At 42.9% G+C, this 20,999-nt stretch overlaps 1 protein-coding gene across 3 annotated transcripts in view; it reads left to right on the top strand.

The window, feature by feature from the left end:
• Positions 1-20,999, top strand: part of LOC121272372 — a 131,842-nt gene that overhangs the window by 96,459 nt on the left and 14,384 nt on the right. For all 3 annotated transcript variants that reach the window (XM_041179034.1, XM_041179020.1, XM_041179026.1), the window contains exon 10: positions 4,997-5,066. In XM_041179034.1, the coding sequence (XP_041034968.1) occupies positions 4,997-5,066 (70 nt within the window). The remainder of the gene's footprint in view (positions 1-4,996; positions 5,067-20,999) is intronic.

Genomic DNA, 20,999 nt, shown 5'->3' on the forward strand with positions numbered 1-20,999 from the left:
ACAGAGAACGAAGACAGGATAATGCTGCCCTTGAGAAGGAGGTTCACTGGGATGGTATCAGGGGTAAAAAGATTTCATGTTTTGTGGAGAGACTAGAGAAACTGGAGTTGTTCACCTTGGAGCTGAGAAGGTGAAGGGACAATTTTGTAGAGGTGTTCAAGAGCTTTCGTAGAGCAAATGAGGCGAAACTGTTTCCAGTGGCAGGAGGATCAGTAACCAGAGGGCACAGATTTAAGATAATTGGCAAAAGAACCAGAGGTGACATGAGGGGAACAAAATGATGCAGCAAGTTTTTGTAATCTGGAATATGCTGCCTGAAAGGGCAGTCGAAGCAGATTCAACAGGAGCTTTCAAAAGGGGAAATTGGATAAATATTTGAAGAGGAAATTTTTGTACGGTACTGGAAAAGAGCAGGGTAGGTGGGACTAATTCGATAGCTCCTTCATGGAGCCATCACAGGCACGATGGGCTGAATAGCCTCCAAGTGTATTGTCCTATGACTCTATGTATCCTTTGTGCAGGAAAGGAAATAAATCTCTTTCACTGATACTGAGAATGCTGGGATTGTTCTGTTCCATCACCACTGGCACAGTCATCACATGACCTCCTGTCTCCAACTGCCACACCCACACACTCCAGCCATTGGCTGCCCCACACTTACATACTCATCGGTGCCTGCCTTCCCATGGGCAATTGAAAAGTGAATACACTCATGGCGATTAGCCAACTGGAAGATTCCTGAGCCATGCATGGACAATATTTTCATAACTAATGAACTATACAAAAAATGCAATTGGGAGAAAAGTTTGTAACTAGTGGACATGTAGGGATGGAGGACATGTAGGGGGCACAAGGAATGATCCCTGTAACTGAATGGAGAGGTCCAAGGCTCACGTAATAGCGTAACTCTCTTCAGCATTCTAAGATGTTTGACATCAGGCCCTTTGCCAGTTACTACTTTTAAGTATGTTAGGTTGAATGATAACCACATGAATTAGGAGCAGGAGGAGGCCATTAGGCCTCTTGAGCCTGCTCTAGCATTCGATAAGATCATGGCTGACCTGATTTGATCTTAACCCCACTTTCCTGGTACCACTCTCGCAGAATTGTTACACTCTTGTACCATCTTTACCTCTTATAAATTCCAATGTCACCGCATTTATAATTGAAACTTCCTATGTAAACTTGTCATGCTGTAATTCCACCCTCTTGCCACATCTGGCACTGTAGCACCCTAGTTCTGTGTGTCTCAGCTCCTTTGCCTGGGCTACAAAGTAACCCCTATGATCCAAGCAACACCACATCTCTATTTTCTTAATGCAGTAAATTGTGCCAGTTAATTAGAAATAATGACATGAAATCAAGGTATTTTACAAAACTAAGGACTGTACACATGCCTCTAAAGCGGATGCCGAATTATGTCTATGTACACATGTCCAATTAATTCTGGCTTTCCAAACCCCTCCTTCACCTGAAGATGATCTGCTGTCTTGACTCCTCGTTTGCAACACCGTGGGAGATTGATTAATGGTAGCACTTTGTGCACAGCCTGTCTTTAACAAATGAGAAGATCGCAGTGGGCTGTATGTCACCAACAGCTTTAATCCCAAAAATAGGCTGACGAAAAGATGAAACAGAGGTTATTGAAATATTAGTCTCCCATAAATCTTTATAGATATGAAATAGCCACATAAACCACCCTGCAACCTCAAAGCTACTGCTGTCCTACGTTGTCATGACAAACAAAAATAAATTGACTGTCATTCATGTGTTATCTTAATTACCACAATTATAACTTAATTACTAAGATTAATTTTATGCATAAGTGTAAACCAGCTTTGTGGAAGGAAAAACACTGACTCACCGGATCATGTCATTCGTTTCACCCTCTCCCAAGCCTAGTCCTGGCATCTTCTATTTTGTTTAAGAGTCAACCTCCTGAGTTGCTGCACATGGGGACTCAAGAGGATGTTTCAGGTCAAACAAGGCTAGAAGGTTGAGCGATAATTGAACTAAGGTTGGGGGGTGGGTAGAGGTGGATGGAAGAAGAAGTTGTGCAGGGAGAGTGGGAGCCAGGTGGAAAGAGGAGCGGAGGATGGGAACAGGATAATGTGTAGACTGCAGACAATCTCAGCCGGGAGGTGGGGTGAAAGAGGCCGAGGCTAAAAACACATCTGCTGGGGAGGAGGAGGGGGTGCTGGAGCAGCAGGAAGCATTGGCCATTAAACCCTTTCAACAAGGCGGGAGGGAGGGCAGTGGGGTGGGATTACAAAAGATCAAAAGCCACCTGGGTATGGGAATCATGGGCAGACTAGAAGATAAACAGGCACAACAGGAAGTGAGCCAGGACAGTAACTCAGATTGGAGCAGATACATGGGAACACCGCCACCGGGAAGTTCCCCTCCATGCCACTCACCATCCTGACTTGGAAATATATCGCCATTCCTTCACTGTTACTGGGTCAACATCCTGGAACTTCCTCCCTAACAGCACTGTGGGTGTACCTACACCACATGGACTGCAGCAGTTCAAGAAGGTGGCTCACAACCACCTTCTCAAGGGCAACTAGGGATGGGCAACAAATGCTGGCCCAGCCAGCAATGTCAACATCCTGTGAATGAATTTGAAAAAAGCAATGGGCTGGTGCTGAGTATAGAAACATTTGCGTGTGTGTGTGTGAGGAAGATCAGAAGCAAATCTACCTATCCAATCTAATCTTCAATGTTATTCTCGTTTCCAATTTATTCACCAACCCTTGAAATAAATCTTTTTGTAAAGGTCTTTCTCATGCTACAATTAATCAATAGCATTTTTTCTAGGCTCCTCAGCTTGCTGGGAACAGTCAGCTTCTATTTATTTTGTCCCACTCTTTCATAAGAACTAAGGGAGTGCTGCACTGTCAGAGGTGCTGTCTTTTGTTAGAGAGAGGCCCTGTCTGCCCATGCAGGTGGATGCAAAAAATCTCATGGCATAATTTTGAAGACGAGCAGGGGAGTTCTTCCCATGGTGTCCTGGCCAAAATGTATCCCTCAATCAAAATCAAAAAACAGATTACCAAGGTCATTATCACATTGCCGTTTGTGGGAGCTTGCTGTGTGCAAATTGACTGCAGTGGTTCCTACATTACAACAGAGACTACACTTCAAATCTGTGTACCCTCAGTGACTGACCCTTCTGCGACAGGAAGCAGACTGTCTTGTACAGTTGACACAAATCAATTTTTTAGAACAATATTACTGATGAATTTGAAAATAACTCTCCACAGCATTATTGACTGATTAATTCCTGAAACACTCCCTTGAGATTTTATTGATCATTTTCAGTGAAAGAACTTTTCATCAACAATCCAGGGACAGGCTGGAAGGCCGAGCCACACAATCATCATAATTGGGGTGTTTGTCATAAGTGTTTTGTTACGTCAGTGATTTTTATTTTTCTACCGATTCTGGGAAAGGCTGTTCTCTAACAAGAAACCGTTTGCCTGCATTGCTGTTGTCCAGTCTCGACTTTCAACATTTGATGGCTTTGATTGAAGAGCTGAGTTTATTATAATATGATTAGAGTTTTACAGTCAGGTGGAGAGAATGCTTAAAGCATTCTGGTTCATTCAGAACATCTTTGTGATTATTCCTGACTTCCAGCCAATGCTCGTATGAAACTCCTTGTTCGTTTAGGTTGACTGATTTTCCAGCTTTCACTTGCTTTCACCCCCATTTGGCCAAGTATAGGCCTTCTTATATTTATAGAACATTTACACCAGAGCAGACTGAATTTCACCTTATTAGCCTGAATAGGATTTAACCTTCATTCCCCCCACACATATCCCACTTGAGTGTTTCCTGCTTGCGCCAGGGTGTGAAGTTAATCTTACATTCAACAATATTTTCTTCCAAACCCATATGGTTGCACTTGTACATTAATAAATGATTGGCACACGGGTGAAAAGTGAAAGTAAAATATACTCAAACATTGAAATCATGAAACAAGCAATTTTACCCTTAAAGCAACAATTATTATGGAGATCAGGAAAGATGTAAGAAGTCTATATCCTTGTCAGAAACAGGGATGTACTCCTCCATTAACAAATTGAAAATTTGAACATATTTATTTGGCAATATTTTGCACAGATTTTTCAAGAATTTTATAATTAATGAACATCCCTCCTTGATTACTATATATACTACAACCATAGATTTCTTATATGCAGGATTACAGAATTTTTTATTCATTCATGGGATGTGGGCGTGTGGTGAGCTGCCTACTTGAACCAATGCGGTCCATGTGGTGTAGGTACACCCACAGTGCTGTTAGGAAGGGAGTTCTAGAATTTTGACCCATTGACAGTGAAGGAACGGTGATATAGTTCCAGGTCAGTGTAGTGTGTGTCTTGGAGGGGAACTTGCAGGTGGTGGTTACTACTGCCTACTGCCCTTCTAGATAATAGAGGTCATGGGTTTGGAAGGTGCTGTCGAAGGAGCCTTGGTGAGTCACTGCAGTGCATTTTATAGATGGTACACTCTGTGCATCAGTGGTGGAGGGAGTGAATGTTGAAGGTGCCAATCAAGCAGTCTGCTTTGTCCTGGATGGTGTCAAGCTTCTTGAGTGTTGTGGGAGCTGCATTTATCCAGGCAAGTGGGGAGTATTCAATCACACTCCTGATTTGTGCTTGTAGATGGTGGACAGGCTTTGGGGTGTCAGGAGGTGAGTTACTCTCCACAGAATTCCCAGGGCAGAATTTTACGGCAGTGGGATTTTACGTTCCTGCTGAAGTCAATGGGGTTTAGAATGTCTCGCTGCATTTTACAGTTCTGTCCCCGCTGAAACGGGCCGTAAAATTCTGCCCCCAGTCTCTGACCTGCTCTTGCAATCATTAGTTCTCTGTGTTATGTTGTATGTTTCCAAAATGTTTGTTGCTATGAGTAACTTTGTACAAAAGCAATCATTACAATATGGAAAATTCAATTTGAAAATGCTCTGATTCCTTTCTGCTTATAGGTGCCCCCGACAGCTACGGTGAATGGTACTGGTGTGAGAAATGGATCAGGAAGGATAGATGCATTGAAAAGTGAGACATTCTTATAACATTCTGTCTGTTTACGTCTACCAGTATTAAAATTTATTGTTTACACTGTTCTACGCTGTGTAATTGAAAACAGGTTTGTGAATTGTGTTCATTAAGGTGAGTAACATCAGTGCTGGGGAATAGATAACTTAGAAATCTAAATCTGGTTTCTCCTTTGAAGTATTCCATTTTGGGGTGGATTTGGGAAATAAAAAATATTCTCAGGAACTACCGCCTCAAAAAATTGGAACCTGAATTGTCCTCACAGAACAAGCAGTAGCAACAAATCACACTTCCACAGTTTCTTTGACATCGACATAGTCTCAAGGTGTGCTTGAGGGGCATAAACAGATGAAAATAGATGCCAAACCAAAAGAGGATGATCAAATGCTTGGTGAAAGAGGTAGGTTTTAAGGAGGGTGTTAAAGTAAAAAAGGGAGGCGGAGAGTCACAATCACAGTCTCAGTCACAAACTCGGTCCTCTTGCCACCAATTTCATTCCCCTCCTTGGCAATTGTATTAGGTTGAACCAGACTGTTTGCAATCACGGTGTCATATTTAACCCCAAGATGAGTTTCCAACCACATACCCTCGTTGTCACTAATACCACCTATTTCCACCTCCTTAACATTGCCCGACTCAACACTCTATGGCTGGACTCCCACATTCTTTCTTCACTAAAGCTTTTGCTGCCCATTTCTTAACTTGCTCAAGTCCTATTCGCCCATCACCCCTGTGCTCACTGACCCACATCGGCTCCTGGTTAAACAAAGCCTCCATTTTAAAATTCTCATCCTTGTTTTCAAAACCCTCCATGGCTCCACCCCTCCCTACCTCTGTGAGCTCCTCTAGCCCCTCAACCCTCCGAGATATCTCTGCTCCTCTAACTCTGGCCTCTCCCGCATTCCCTGATTTTAATTGCTCTACCATTGGCAACCGTGCCTTCAGTGCTCTGGCTCCACAAAAATACTGCTCACTGAGGCCCAAAACCTTTCTCTCTCCCAACACCGCCCCCCACCCCACCCTAACCACCTTCCCCCCCTGCTGCCGATACACAGAAGCTACCAGTGGGCTCATTGGGAATCACCGTTCTGGTGCCCCAGAAGACAAACTGAGCTGTTCCTAGTTGGCGCAGTAGGCAGTAAGCATTTGCTTTTGCCTGCTAAGGTAAACATTACAGGCTCCGGACTTCGAAAGATCCAACCATTCTGCACTTTTGTTGCATAGATACTCACTTCTCAGCATCATGTTCTCACGGAAGCAAAACTTACAAAGGCACTGCAGGGTTCCATTATTCAGTGTTTGATTATGTGAGTCTGGTAACTGATCTATGCTCACTGTGCTTGATTGGTTAAGTCTGGCTGTGGACTCAGAGCAAAGTAAACAGGCACCACAGAAGCTGATAGATGCTGGGCTGTGAGCATGAGTCCAGACATCTTGTGATTGCAGAGATATTTTAAAACTTTTGTAAATAAACCTGTTGCACACTGAGAAAGTATTGCCATCTTTGCATTGTTCTGAGAAGTATAAAATATATAGAGCAAACTGGGGTGAAAAGAACAGGCAGCCTGCATGGCAGGCCAGGAAATGAGTTTGCGCTGAGGAAGGCTGATGTGGAACAGCTGCAGGAGTCTGGAAATGTTGCTTTTAGTAGAAGAAGGGAGGCTCAGAACTATCAGAAATGCACTACTCATTAGAAGACCCTTTCAGTTTATAGGGTCACTGCTATGTACCTCCATCTATAAGCTCCTTTGCTTATTTTCTTCTGAGTTTATCCCATGCCTGGAGTAAAACAAATGTCAGAACAATGATTTGGATGCTCCCTGCTCATTTATCATGATCCACATATCGAGATTGTATTCCGGTTGACATTTCAAATTGGACTATCCATGTCTCTTGTTTACAAAGAAGCTGCAAGGAGACAGGATACAGGTGGGAATCCCATGGGGTCTAACTTCAAGGATAGAATGGGCGTTCTGCCTCAATCAGGAGACCTGCAGCTAGCCTAAAATTGGGCCCTGTCAAGTTGTTGCACTAGCAGAAGAATGGAAAGGGGCCGATTGTGGGCTGGTAGTTGGCCTGCAGGAGTGGTGTGGAGAAGGGAGAGGCAGCTCTCATGCTCTTACTAGCTCCACATCGTATCTTTTATTCAAAAATGCAACTCAATTCTTGGTGGTGGCTGCCTGCTGGAGCACATTCAGGTCTGGAAAGCCAGAGAAAAGCAGACCTGAAGCTTAAGGGCAGCCCAATTTCCCTGGGACCCTAAAACAACTGATAGGCCCCTCATTAGCATATGATAGGGGCCCTAATGCTTGTTTTAAGTGATCGCCTCAGATACTTTAAAGATAGCCCAGTCCAATAGTGGGTCTGATGTCTCTCAATAACATAGGAACAGGATGAGGCCATTCAGCCCCTTGCACCCGTTCTGCCATTCAATGAGATCATTGCTGATTTGCACCTTAACTCTGTTCCTCATTTTGCTCGCATTTATTGTTTTTTTTGTGGTCAGGACACATTTTCCACACTTTGCATGAAGAATACTTCCATCCAGTGCAGGACTTTGGTGCTGAAATTGGCACTTATTGTAGTTGTTTTATGCCCTTAACCGGGCTCATAATGGTCCAACTAATACCCCCATATGTTTTGTTGAGGATTCAAGACCCTCCAGAAGATAAAGACATAGAAACAAAGAAATTGAAACAGAAAATTCTCGCAATTGAGTAGGTCAGTCAGCATTTGGAAAGCAAGAAATCCTAGAAATGTGTTGGACAGAGATCCTTCAAAGGATGCAACAGAAAATGTCACAGCAGCCAGATCCTTTGCTAACTTTCCACCCAAGTCCCACAGTTCATTGGGAAATGACACAATGTCATTAACAGAAATTGTAATGGGGAGAAAAAAGCATTATGCTTAGTCATTTACGTAAACTCCTTGACTGTTTTTTGCACATATTTACCCAGCTCCCTCCTGCTAAATGCCCTTGTAAAGTGTTTCTCTCCTTCTATATTTCTAGTTAAAAGTTCAAGCTATTTTGAAAATATGAGGGGCTAGAAATTCATCAGCAGTGCGGGATGGACAGTATTGCACCAGCTACCCATTATACACAGTGTTTGGCTTTTAATTATATTGATGGCAGTGGAATTGAATCTCAGATGCTACATAGAGTGGGCAGTCAGTATCGTACTGCCAATCCTGCCTCGCTGCCTATTACGCATCTCTATCTTGAAAATTTATATCTGTAAACCATTGCGTTAGTGCAGCGAAAAATTAAAGGTGGCTACCTAAATGTTGAAACCTAGTAACTCACACAAAATGTTCACCTGATAATATTTTCTTAAACCAGGAGCAACACTTAGTAATGTAGCAAGGTTCACAGTGGGTGTCAGCAATTGCCTGCAGTCATTTTCTTTTATTAGCACAGAATCCATTTTGCAGAGTCACCGGTGAATTGAATTACATTTGTTCCTTTACCCTTTAGCATGTACTTTTCAGTGTTGTGGCCGAAAGGTATGACAGATCCATTAGAAATCAGTTAACTCCTCCAACATAACTGCACGATGATAAAAGGGGAACAATATTGTTAGGCCACAAGGCTGAATAATATAATTGAAACGCCCTCCTGAACAACTGCTGAAAGTAGCAACATACATCTTCCATTGTTTTCTCATTACTTGTGGCTACAGTCTCAAAGTTATTAACCTTTTCAATTGTGTACCATACATTTTGGGATAGAATTGTTATCTGCTGGAGAGGTCACAGATAGATTTTTGGCTGCATAAGATAAATTTGTTTTTCTCTGGATGTTTGTGTTCATAAAAACATAAGAGATAGGAGCAGGAGTTGACCATTCAGCTGCTCGAACCTGCTCCCCCATTCAATAATTCCGTGGCTGATCTTCCACATTAATTCCACTCTCTCAGCCATACCCCTTAATTCCCTTTACTGCCAAAGCTCTATTATCTCTGTCTTGAATATACTCAATGACTGAGCATCCACAGCTCTCTGGGCTAGAGAATTTCATAGATTGATAACCCTTTGAGTGATCACATTTCTCTTCATCTCAGTCCTATGGTCGACTTTTCAGCTTTGTAGATACAGAGCATCAACTGGGCAGGGAAAAACCTCAAGGAAAACACTAAAGGATAGGATATTAAAGGAAACAGCTGCAGAGATAGTGGATGCACTGGTAGTAATCTTCCAAGAATCGTTAGATTCTGGAAAAGTCCCAGAGGATTGGAAAATTGCAAATGTAACACTCTTATTCAAAAAGGGAGGGAGACAAAAACAGCTAACTATAGACCAGTTATTGGGAAAATGTTAGAGTCCAATATAAAGGATGTAATAGCAGAGTATTTAGAAATCCATAATATAATCAAACAGAGTCAGCATGGCTTCATGAAGGGGAAATCATTCCTAACAAATTTATTAGAATTCTTTGAGGAGGTAACAAGCAGGATAGATAAATGGGAATCAGTAGATGTAACATATTAGGATTTCCAAAAGGCGTTCGATAAGATACCACACATAAGGCTACTTAATAAGCTAAGAGCCCATGGTGTTGGGGGCAGTATATTAGCATGGATAGAGGACTGGCTAACTAATAGATGACAGAGAGTTGGGATAAGGGGGGGCATTTTCAGGATAGAAAACTGTAATTAGTGGAGTGCCATAGGGATCAGTACTGCGGCCACAATTATTTACAATATATATTAATAACTTGGATGAGGGAAATGAATGTACTATCACCAAGTTTGTGGATGACACAAAAATAGGTGGGAGGACAGGTGGTGAGGTTGACACAAAGAGTCTACAGAGGGATAAAGACAGGTTAAGTAAGTGGGCAAAAACTTGGCAGATGGAATATAATGTGGGAAAATGTGAGGTTATGCACTTTGGCAGGAAAAATAGAGGAGCTGAATATTACTTAAATAGAGAAAGATTGAAGAGAGCTGCAGCACAGAGGGATTTGGAAGTCCTCATGCATGAATCCCAAAAAACTAGCATACAAGTTCAGCAGGTAATAGGGAAGGCAAATGGAATGTTGGCCTTTATGTCAAAGGGAATGGAGTATAAAAATAGGGAAGACTTGCTAAAACTATACAGGGCACTAGTTAGACCACACCTAGAATACTGTGAAAAATTTTGGTCCCCTTATCTAAGGAAAGATATACTGGCATATAGAGGCAGTCCAGAGAAGGTTCAGTAGGTTGATCCCGGGTATGGAGGGATTTTCTTATGAGGAGAGGTTGAGTAGGTTGGGTCTGTACTCATTGCAGTTTAGAAGAATGAGAGGCAACCTTATTGAAACATATAAAATTCCTATGGGGCAAGACAGGGTAGAGAGGTTGTTTCCCCCTGTGGAGAGTCTAGGACCAGAGGGCATAATCTCAGAGTAAGGGGGCACCCATTTAAAACAGAGATGAGGAGGAATTTCTTCTCTCAGAGGGTAGCGAATCTGTGGAATTCTTTACCACAGAGGACTGTAGAGATTGGGTTGTTAAGTGTATTCAAGGTTGAAATAGACAGATTTTTAATCAGTAAGGGAATCAAGGGTTATGGGGAAAAGGCAGGAAAGTGGAGTTGAGGATTATCAGATCAGCCATGATCTCATGGAATGACAGAGCAGACTCAATGGGCTGAATGGCCTAGTTCCGTTCCTCCGTCTTACGCTCTCATGGTCTAAGAGCTGCATAATTGTAATACCGTTGAGTTAACACAATGTGGCAGAGGTATGCGCTCTTCACTTGTTCTGAGACTGTGACCCCTGGTTCTAGACTCTCCAGCCAGAGGAAAGAGACTTTCAGCGCCTACCTTATCAAGCCCTCTTAAGGATTTTTATACATTTCATTGAGATCGCCTCTCAATCTTCTAACCTCTAGCCCTAAAAACTATAGCCCTTATATATAAGTGTTAGTCTAACTCTGTAATGTAGGTATTTGTAAATGGTTATCTTGCTGTGATGAAGAATTTTTGGGAGAACGTTTGAATGCCTTCCAGAATTTACAAGGGCTTTAATGGGTTAGAATGAGCTCATGAATGACTGGATCATGGAACGGCTTATTTACAATCTTCAGAGAAATAACCCATGTCAGTTTTTGATGTGAAAGTAACCTACTTAAATATTCTTTTATAAAGCAAATTACAATAATCTCTCACAAAAAAGCTCAGTCACACATTATAGGACAGAACTCTCGTTAGTGATTTACTATGCAAAGCACTTAATGTGTTTGACCCAAATTTTTCTCTACTTTAAATGGACATGCTAACCTATTTCTTTTTAACAGGTTTTTATATGTTAAAACACCAAAGTGAGGAATTAGGCACCGACTTGTTAAGTGTTTGTAATGCAATCATTTTTACTGTTAGTACCCAAAAATCTATTGACCTCTGTCTTGAATATACTCAACTTAACATCTAGAGCTCTCTGGGCTAGGGAATTCCATACATTCAAACCCCCTGAGTGGAGATGTTTCTCCTCATCTCAGTCCTAAATGGCTGACCCTCTTTCTAAAAAATGTGACACAGTGGGCGGAATTGTCCCAGATTTGCCCAAAGTGCGGGACTGTGCGGGGAAAAAAGCCATTTTACCTGCCAGCTGCAATGCCGAGTTTTTGTGCCATTTCATCCCAACCCCGCCTCATTATTCATGCATTCCCAGGAAACACGCCGTTTTGATGCTGGGCAGCCTCCGATTTGCCCGTCACACTCCATTACCTCACTGCTTCCTCATACAGGGCACCACATTTAAACTGCAGCTGCGCACACACTTCTCAATGCTTGCAGCCCAGGACTGCTCTGATGAAGATATGGCCCCAAAAGCCAAGAAGAGTGCAGCTCCCTGATTCAATGACGTATCCCTGGGGACCCCTTCTGGACGGGTGGAGGCCCGCCGTGATGTCCTCTACCCTCAGCTTTGGCCGCAGGAGGCACATCAGTCTCACCACTCCGGCTTGGGAGATGGTGGCAGAGGCGGTCAGTGCCAACGCTGCACACAAGAGGTTGGCCATCTAGTTCAGAAAACGGATGAATGATCTCACCCATGCCGCCAGGGTAAGGCAACCATCTCATCACTCTAAACTCACACACTCACAAGCCCATCACACATTCACTGGCACCTCACTCATTGCCAGCTCAAAGGACATCACCACTCACTCTCTCAAACACACCCCAACATTTCCATCTGGCCTCATCTCCTCTGGAGACTGCCTCCTCAGCCCTCGCCACCCTGAGGCCACTTGCACAGATCATCATGTGTCTCCCCACACGCACACCCTGGGATTCCCACCTCTCCCAGTACAGCCCTCACCCTGCAGCCTCTTCCCATGTCTGAGGCCACTTCTCCCCCTTCCTCAAGCAAGCCCTAGCCCTGCAGCCATTGAAAAGCCACCCCTGCCTTACAGTTTGTCTGGCAGGTAGAGACCTGCCCGTGAGCTGTCCTAAAAGTGATGTGGTGCTTCCTGCGAAGCCTGGGGCTGATGACTGCGAGTGAGGCCTGAAGCAAGATAGGTAAACAAACCTCGACGTCCTGAGTGAAGTGCAGCTTGTCAGGTGCACGTCGCTTATGTTCAGTCGTGAAACATAACACGCCAATGTGCCTGGATGATCCAGCGTGAGGGGGCATGATTCCAGTGAGCAGGGCTTATAATGAGATGCTAAAGCGTTGAAATTAGGTTCCTGACTTGCAGTGGCGGGAAATGTGGCCCACCATTGATGGATGGAACGGACGATCGCAAACTGGTTTCACGATGGCGTAAAACCGGTTTTTGGCCATCTCGCCACATTGTCACGCATCTGCCCACCATGACACCCAACTGGGCTGGAAAATTCTGGCCAGTGTTCTAGGTCTAGCCAGGGGGAAACATTTTGGCAGCATCTACTCTGTCAAGCTCCTGTAGAATTTTATATGTTTCAGTGGAATCATCTCTCACTCTTCTTAAATCCAGGGAATATAGGCCCAGCCTACTCCTCATCTCTCCTCATAGGACAATCCCCTATCCCAGGAACCAACCTGGTGAACTTTTGTTGCACTTCCTCTAGGGCAGGTTTGACCTTCCTTTGGGGAGGAGACCAAAGCTGCACACACTACTCCAGATGTGGTCTCACCAATGCTCTTTACAGGTCCTTAAAGGTGCTGTAAAGACCCTTTACCTGGTCTAAAAGTTCTTGTCTCTACTTGATAGCAATGGCACACAACCGCTTGGATGTTGTTCCACTATATGTGGTATACCTTTATTAATACCACTAAGCAATACTAGGTATTGTTTGACTGGTGCAGACTCGATGGGCCGACGGGCCTTTTTCTGTGCTGTAAACCTCTATGACTCTATGACTCTGCATACTCACAACATCTGTGGAGAAAAAGAAGGGTCCTACGAACTCGAAACCTTAACTCTGTCTTTCTCTCCACAGATGCTATCAGACCTGCTGAATTTTTCCAGCACTTTTTGTTTTTGCTTCAGATTTCCAGCATCTGCAGTAGTTTGCCTTTATCTACATACTCACAATACTGCGAGCTGGAGTTTGTCTCAGTGGTCAATCTGTCGACGAGGTCTCTGTGCATAACTTTGGAGGAACTGACCAAATCGCTCTAACCCTCTGCAGCAATGAAGTCTTTGTGTGCTCTTTCTTTATACTGTTTTTGGCTCTGGCCTTGTGCCATATAAGGTAATACCTGTTCTTAGCCCATTCAATTGGTTTTCAATTACACTGGTGTCTTTTCCTTTGTCTTTATGTCCTGGGCCTCTCACAAGGTGATCCTTGAAGAATAGGGGCCAGCCTGACTCCGCTTTGTTATCTCGTGCACTGTTATCAAACCCCAGGCCGTGCAGACAGACATGTTTACTACCTCTAATGAGCACAAAAGGTGTCTATCTTTCTCACAGTTTGAGACCAGTTCTCCTGCACAGTTTAATTCATGTTGCAGACCTTGCTAATTCTGGCAAGGCTGTGTCTTGACTAAATTACCCATCCTGCCTTGTGCCCACAATGCAGTTCTTCATGTGTCTTCAGTCAGGGTGCTGCTTCTCTTCCATGTTCCATGTTACTCCCGTGAGACAAACTCTGCACGCACAGGGCCACCAAGCTGCCGGTCTATATTCATTAATATAAAGTGATAATGAAATAGTTACAAGGTTAAAAAGTGATTAATGCATTAAAAGAAAGTAAATAATACATTGGCTTACAGCACAGATTCCCTGGCTTGGACCATAAGCGAGACCTTGGTGCTGCTCAGGCCCATCCACTAATGGATGAGGGAACATGAATGAATTTTGTTAATAGCTAAGAAATTCACTTTTTCATGATGTATGTTTCAAATCTGCATCCTGAATATACAATGGAATAACTGGTAAATTCAAAATACTGCGGATGCTGAAAATCCTAGATTAAAAACAGAATATGTTGGAAATACTCGGCAGGTCCAGCAGCATCTGTCGGAGAGAGACAGAGGTAGCGTTTCAGAACTCTGACAGGCCATCGACCTGAAATGCTAACTCTGTTCTTTCCTCTATAGGTGAATAATGGGCAGTTTGTTCTTTTTCTGAAGAAAGAAAAGAAGATCTAGTCAAGCTTCAGTTTTTTTTTTGATTTTGAAGGATACACTGTTCTATCCTAATTACCTCCATCCCTGGCTGCAGCCTGTTTGCCCAGGCAATACCAGCTCTCTCCAGCTGTCTTATATGAACACACAATATATGTCAGCAAGGAAAATGCTGGGGAGGAATTGATTTTGACCTTAAGCAATATTGCTGGCAGGATGAATATCCTGCCTTGTGTTGAAAATGTTGAATTAACTCTTAGTTTGAGCGTTTTGGCAACATGCCAGCGTAGCATAACATTTCAGAAATGTAGTTAGCAATCATGCATGCAGACTTGAGAAAGCCTCCTTCCCCTTCTACCCAAATAGATGGAAGTCGCATACTTTAGTTACAATTTCGCAGTCTTGGACTACCTGTAATAACTTAAACTTGGGTGTCATTAAAAACAAGATTGGACAGAAAAGCATTTGTGAGTTAGCTGTGCGTTGCTGAGATGAAGCATTTACAAGTTGAAAAGAATTTGGATTCCCAAAGTTGTAAGTGGCATGATGCTTGTAGGTGCAGGTTTCAGCTTGCAAAATGGGCAGTAAAGCAGCCGAAAGTAGGCCATTCCCACCTACTCCACCACCACCACCACCACCCAGCCCCCCCGCACCCCCCCCCCCCCCCCCCCCCCCCCCCCCCCCCCCCCCCCCCAACCACTCCCACCCACCCACACCCGCCACTGTTTTACTGAAAGGCAGTGATGGTTATCAGGTAGTTTTTGTTGGTGCCAATTGTAGATTTTTTTCTTTCCGGTGTGTGTTCCCAGTATCTTACCTCAGCTCAGGAGTTGTGTTGGATTCCAGATTTAGCATGGATAAAATTCATTATGGAATGGTTGTGTGTGCTTTGGCATAAATAGGTTAATTCCTCTGAATTATACATCCAATATCACCCCCAAAGAATAATGCCGAAAATGGTGGTAATAAATGGGGAATCGACAAGCTGGCTGATGGAGAACTCTGTTGTGTTGCGTTAGGGTTTTGTTAGGCAGTGTGGTAATTGCAGTGGAAAATTGAGACCAGAATGTGCAATATGATATATAATAACAAGGTATATTGTATGGAGATGAGAATATGTGATATATGATATTTACTCACAAGATATATTGTATATTGTTTGGTATGCATGTTTTAGCATGAAGTGCATTTTTTTCGATAAAACAATTGCATTTAGTATATTACCAGTCATGTGATTTTTTAAAAATTCATTTAAGGAATGTGGGCTTCGCTGGCTGGGCCAACATTTATTGCCCATCCCTAGTTGCCCTTGAGAAGGTGGTAGTGAGCTGCCACCTTGAACCACTGCAGTCCATGTGGTGTAGGTACACCCACAGTGCTGTTAGGGAGGGAGTTCCAGGATTTTGACCCAGCAACAGGGAAGGAATGCCGATATAGTTTCAAGTCAAGATGGTGAGTGACCTGGAGGAAACCTCCAGGTGGTGATGTTCCCATATATCTGCTGCCCTTGTCCTTCTAGATGGTAGTGGTTGTGGGTGTGGAAGGTGCTGTCGAAGGAGCCTTGGTGAATTCGTATAACTTCAACACAACATCTTCCATTTATATAGTGCTTTTAATGTAATAAAACATCCCAAGGTGCTTCAGTGTAGCATTATCAAACAAAATTTGACACCAAGCCACATGTGGAGGTGTTAGGACAGGTGACCAAAAGTTTGGTCAAAGAGGTAGGTTTCAAGGAGCATCTCAATGGAGGAAAGAGAGGTGGCGAGACTTAGGAAGGGAATTCCAGTGTTTAGGGTTTATACAGCTGAAAGCATGGCCGCCAATGGAGTGATTAAAACTTAAATTTGTTCTTTGTTATGATCCCCAGCTGAGGTTACCACTGGACAAGCCTGATCCCAGAGTGGAACCCAGATTGATAGACCCTAACTTTTATTTGTTTGTTTAGATACGTGGAGAGTGGCTACTGAATAGGGTCACTGGAGTCAGCTAATTAACTTTTAACAAAAGCATAAAACATTTATTAAACAAGAAAACATTAACTATATTACAATAGTCCTTTACCCACAACTACGCCTTTACAGATTTATACAGCTTTGTAAGGATAACACAAATTACGAAAGCTATCTTATATCCTAACATTCACAGAAAGTACAGTCCATGTAAATTAATTGGTGACCTGTGGTCAGACACACCACACTCTGAAACTAAGGGACAGGTGCCACCCCGGATGCCAAGGAATTCTCCTCCACTCCCCCCAGACGCTTCTCACACTGTGAACCAGCCACTTTCAAAGAACTTGCTTTGGAATCTTCTCCCAACCTGACACTTTCTCCCAGACACTTTCTGCAAAGGTTCACCTCCAAGGTTTTGAACTCTCCTTCCAAGGTTCCTCTTCCCTGGGTCACTGCATACATTCAAGCTTTCTTCCACACACTCTCACCGACTCAGCTGTCAACAGTACACCACTGCTTTAATGCCCATAGCAAAGAGTTACAGACCTTCAGTTGCTGCTTTGGACCTTCTGGCTTCTCACAAAGCTTTATCTCTTTAAGCTTGTAGCTTGGAGCTTTTCTCTACCCCTCAATCTTAACTTCACTTAACAGGACCTTTTTTCCAGGTTCCTGTCTTTTATTTGACTAGTAGATCTGCTTGGGACTTTCTCCTGTTCCATTCCCGTGGATTCTGGATCTTATCCTTTAGTTTGGACCTTGCTATCTGTCCTTTTTTGCTCCAGTCTCTTCTGGCAGCTACTTTAAACCAACATTAGCTTGGAACTGGCTATCTGAGCCTTCTGGGTTGCGTCTGCTTGGCAGCTGCCTTCAAAACCAATTGAACTCAAAGCTTCCAAATCAAACTACCATTTCTCCTTTCTTCTGTGTGTGTGTCTGTGGGAGAAACCTGCCTCTCCAGACCCCTATTGCTAGGCAACAGCCCAGTTTTTTCTACTCTTGCGTTTGCTTAACTGCTCTTACAGTCGTAAAGTCTCAGAAACGTAGGCACCTTTTTAAACGAAACTAAAACTCAACTTGACCTTTTCTTAACACACATACAGAAATATGAATCAAACTTAAACATTAAAGCTAAAACTCATTCCTAACACCCACAAATACTAGTACTTAAACTATTTCTATTTCCTAACACTTCATATTAATTCAGTGACCCTTTTGCCAGTACCCCAGTCACACTCAGTTTCAAAAAAAAGGCCTTTCCAAGTTCCAATTATAATACAAAGTATAATCCTTGCCAGAAGCATGTTAAAAGCTTTGTTACAGTTTATGCCATTATCAGAATTGAATTACCACATTGTAACTCACTGTCTGCATTATCATGTATTAATATTCAACCAGAGCTGAGTCTTCATACATTAGAAGGCAGCTTGCGTTTCCAAAGCAATGTGAATTAATAAAATGGACATCAGCAGAAAATCAAATTGCAGGAATGGCCAATGTTTTCACCGTCTCTCTGTGGTCGCCTTAGTTAAGTATGTTGAAAGAACTCATACTAGCAGCTAGCTATCTCAAAATCGAGGACAATCAACTCTTCTTACATTATTGTGCACCTAAATCACAAAGATGTTGACTTCAGCAGAACCAAATCATTGCATGACCTGAAATCTCTGCAGAAATCGTATCCATGAGGTATTTTTTCTGCCGTAAAATTTATTCTCAGCATAAATGCAAATATGCAAACCCGTCAACAGATTTGCTAATAAGAGGCTCTGTAGTTACACTCAGTGATGCAAACCATAATTACAGACATTTTTCTGAAAATTGAAGAACATTAGTGAGTAAATCTCATATTTTCTCAATGTAGAGATGCATTGTTTGGAGATTGGATGGTCTGAGGTTGCTGATGGAGGGATAGCGTTTCCACTAGGTTGAGCCCAATTTGCTGGAAATCATCCAAAGCAGCGCCAAAAACTTGGGCACTTTAAGCGCAAGTTACTTCCAACACAGTTTAAGTTCCTCAATGTTTTGTGCTTATTTAAAAGAACAAATTGTACTGGAAACTGGCCCCACCCACAAAACTGGCCACAACCCCAAATTGAAATAATTGCCAAGGTGAGTTTTTCACTAACTGCGCATGGACATTTGAGGAGGTTCTTGACATTAAGCTGCTTTGCGTAAATGCAAAGACACAAGTAGGCATCTTTTAATATTTTATTTACAAAGAAGTAGATTACTATATGCCAATGAAATGAGTGAACGATTCTGGCTGGTTTTTAATGTCATTTGCAGTTATTTAAAATCAGGTTACTCACAGGCAGTGGACAAGACTCTGATTAAAAAGGGTTGTTGCTTGTAATGAACCCATTTTCAGCTAAGCTGATAAAACTGCACCAAGTAACTGGAAAGAGAGAAAGATTTGCATTTATATAGCGCCTGTCATGGATTCAGGACATTCCATAAAGAATCTTTTGAAGCGTGGTCACTTTTTAATGTAGGAAATGCAGCAGCAAATTTGCACAAGGCAAGCTCCCACAGAGAAAAATGCAATAGTGAGCAGATAATCTGTTTTCTTTTGGCTCCAGGGGTAATTCCACATCTCTTTGGAATAGCATCAGCTGAGAAGACACACAGGGCCTGAGTTTAATGGCTGATCTGACAGTGCAGCACTCTCTCATCACTGCACTGGGCGTGTCAGCCTAGAGTTTTGTGTTCAGGTGCCTGGCGTGAGACTTGAACCCACAACCTGCTGACTCAGACGTAACATACGTATGAATTAAAGCATTAAAGCAGGAGTAGGCCATTTGGCCCCTGGGCTCTGCTTCACCATTCAATAAGGTCGTGGCTGATCTGATTGTGGCCCCAACTCCACATTCCCGCTACCCCAATGACCTTTGACTCCCTTGTTAGTCAAGAATCTATCTACCTCTGCCCTAAGAGATACATTGACCCTGCCTCCACCGCTCTCTGGGAAGAGAGTTCCAAAGACTCAAAACCCTCTGAGAGAAAAAGTTTCTTCTCAACTCCATCTTAAATGGGAGACCCCTTAGTTTCTAAATTGTGTCCTCTAGTTCAAGTCTCTCCACAAGGGGAAACATTCTTCTTGCAACCACCCTGTCAGTTCCCCTCAGGATCTTATATGTTTCAATAAGATCACCTCTCATTCTTCTAAACTCCAGTGGATACAGGCCCAGCCTGTCTAACCTTTCCTCATAAAATAACCCCCCATCCCAGATTTCAGTTGAATGAACCTTCTCTGAAACGCTTCTAATACATTTATATCCATTCTTAAAGAGGGACACCAAAACTGTACACAGTATTGTAGATGTGGTCTCACCAATACCTTGTACAACTGTAGCAAAACATCCCTACTTTTATATTCCAATCCCCTTTCAGTAAACAAAGCATTCCATTGCCTCCCTAATCACTTGCTGCATCTTCATGTTAACTTTTCCTGATTCATGCACCAGGACACCCAAATCCCTCTGTACCTCAAAGTTCTGCAATCTCTCTCCATTTAAATAATATTCTGCTTTTCTATTCTTCCTGCCAAAGTGAGCAAGTTCACATTTTCCTACATTAAATTCCATTTCCTAAATTTTTGTCCACTGACTTAACCAATCTATGTCCCTTTGCAGACCCCTTATGTCCTTCTCACAACTTACTTTCATACCTATGTTTGTGTAATCAGCAAATTTAGCAGCCATACCTTTGGTCCGTTCATCCAAGACAGAGGAGGAGGATGGTGGGGGCGCGGTGTGGGGGCGGTATGGAATAAAGAGAAACCATTTTCACTGGGTGGGGACTCTAGGACCAGGGTATTTAGTCTGAAAATTAAAGGCAGACCTTTCAGGATTGAAATTAGGAAACATTGCTACACAAAAGGTGTTAGAAGTTTAGACCAAACAGTGATTGATGCTAGGTCAATTGTTAATTTTAAAACTGGGGTTGATAGATTTTTGTGAAATAGAGGAATTAAAGGATATGGGGAAAAGGCGGGCAGATGGAGTTAGGTCACAGATCAGCCATAATCTCATTGACTGCCGGAACAGGCTCAAGCAGCTGAATGGGCTTCTCTTGTTCCTGTCATCCTAGGAAAACTTTTGGTGAGGTTGGTCTGAAAATTGCCCCCTGCACACCAAGATCTAGATTATCAATATATATCAGAAAAAGCAAGGGTCCCAATATTGACCCCTGGGGAACTCCACTACAGAGATCATAACCACTGCTCCCATGTTTTTGGACGACTAATCCTGAAAATTATTCAGCTGTTTGCCATTCCCACCTCCTCTGGACACATCTTTTGTTTCTTTACTTGCCCCATGACCATCACTTTTTGTCTTGCACCATCATCCCTTTGTCATTGAATCTGCCTTCGATACTATCACAAATGTCTCCCTTGTCCTCTCCTCCTATTCCCTGCTACTCTACTTGTTTAAGATCTGTTGC

Source organism: Carcharodon carcharias, chromosome 2, assembly GCF_017639515.1.
Source record: "Carcharodon carcharias isolate sCarCar2 chromosome 2, sCarCar2.pri, whole genome shotgun sequence".
NCBI lineage: Eukaryota > Metazoa > Chordata > Chondrichthyes > Lamniformes > Lamnidae > Carcharodon > Carcharodon carcharias.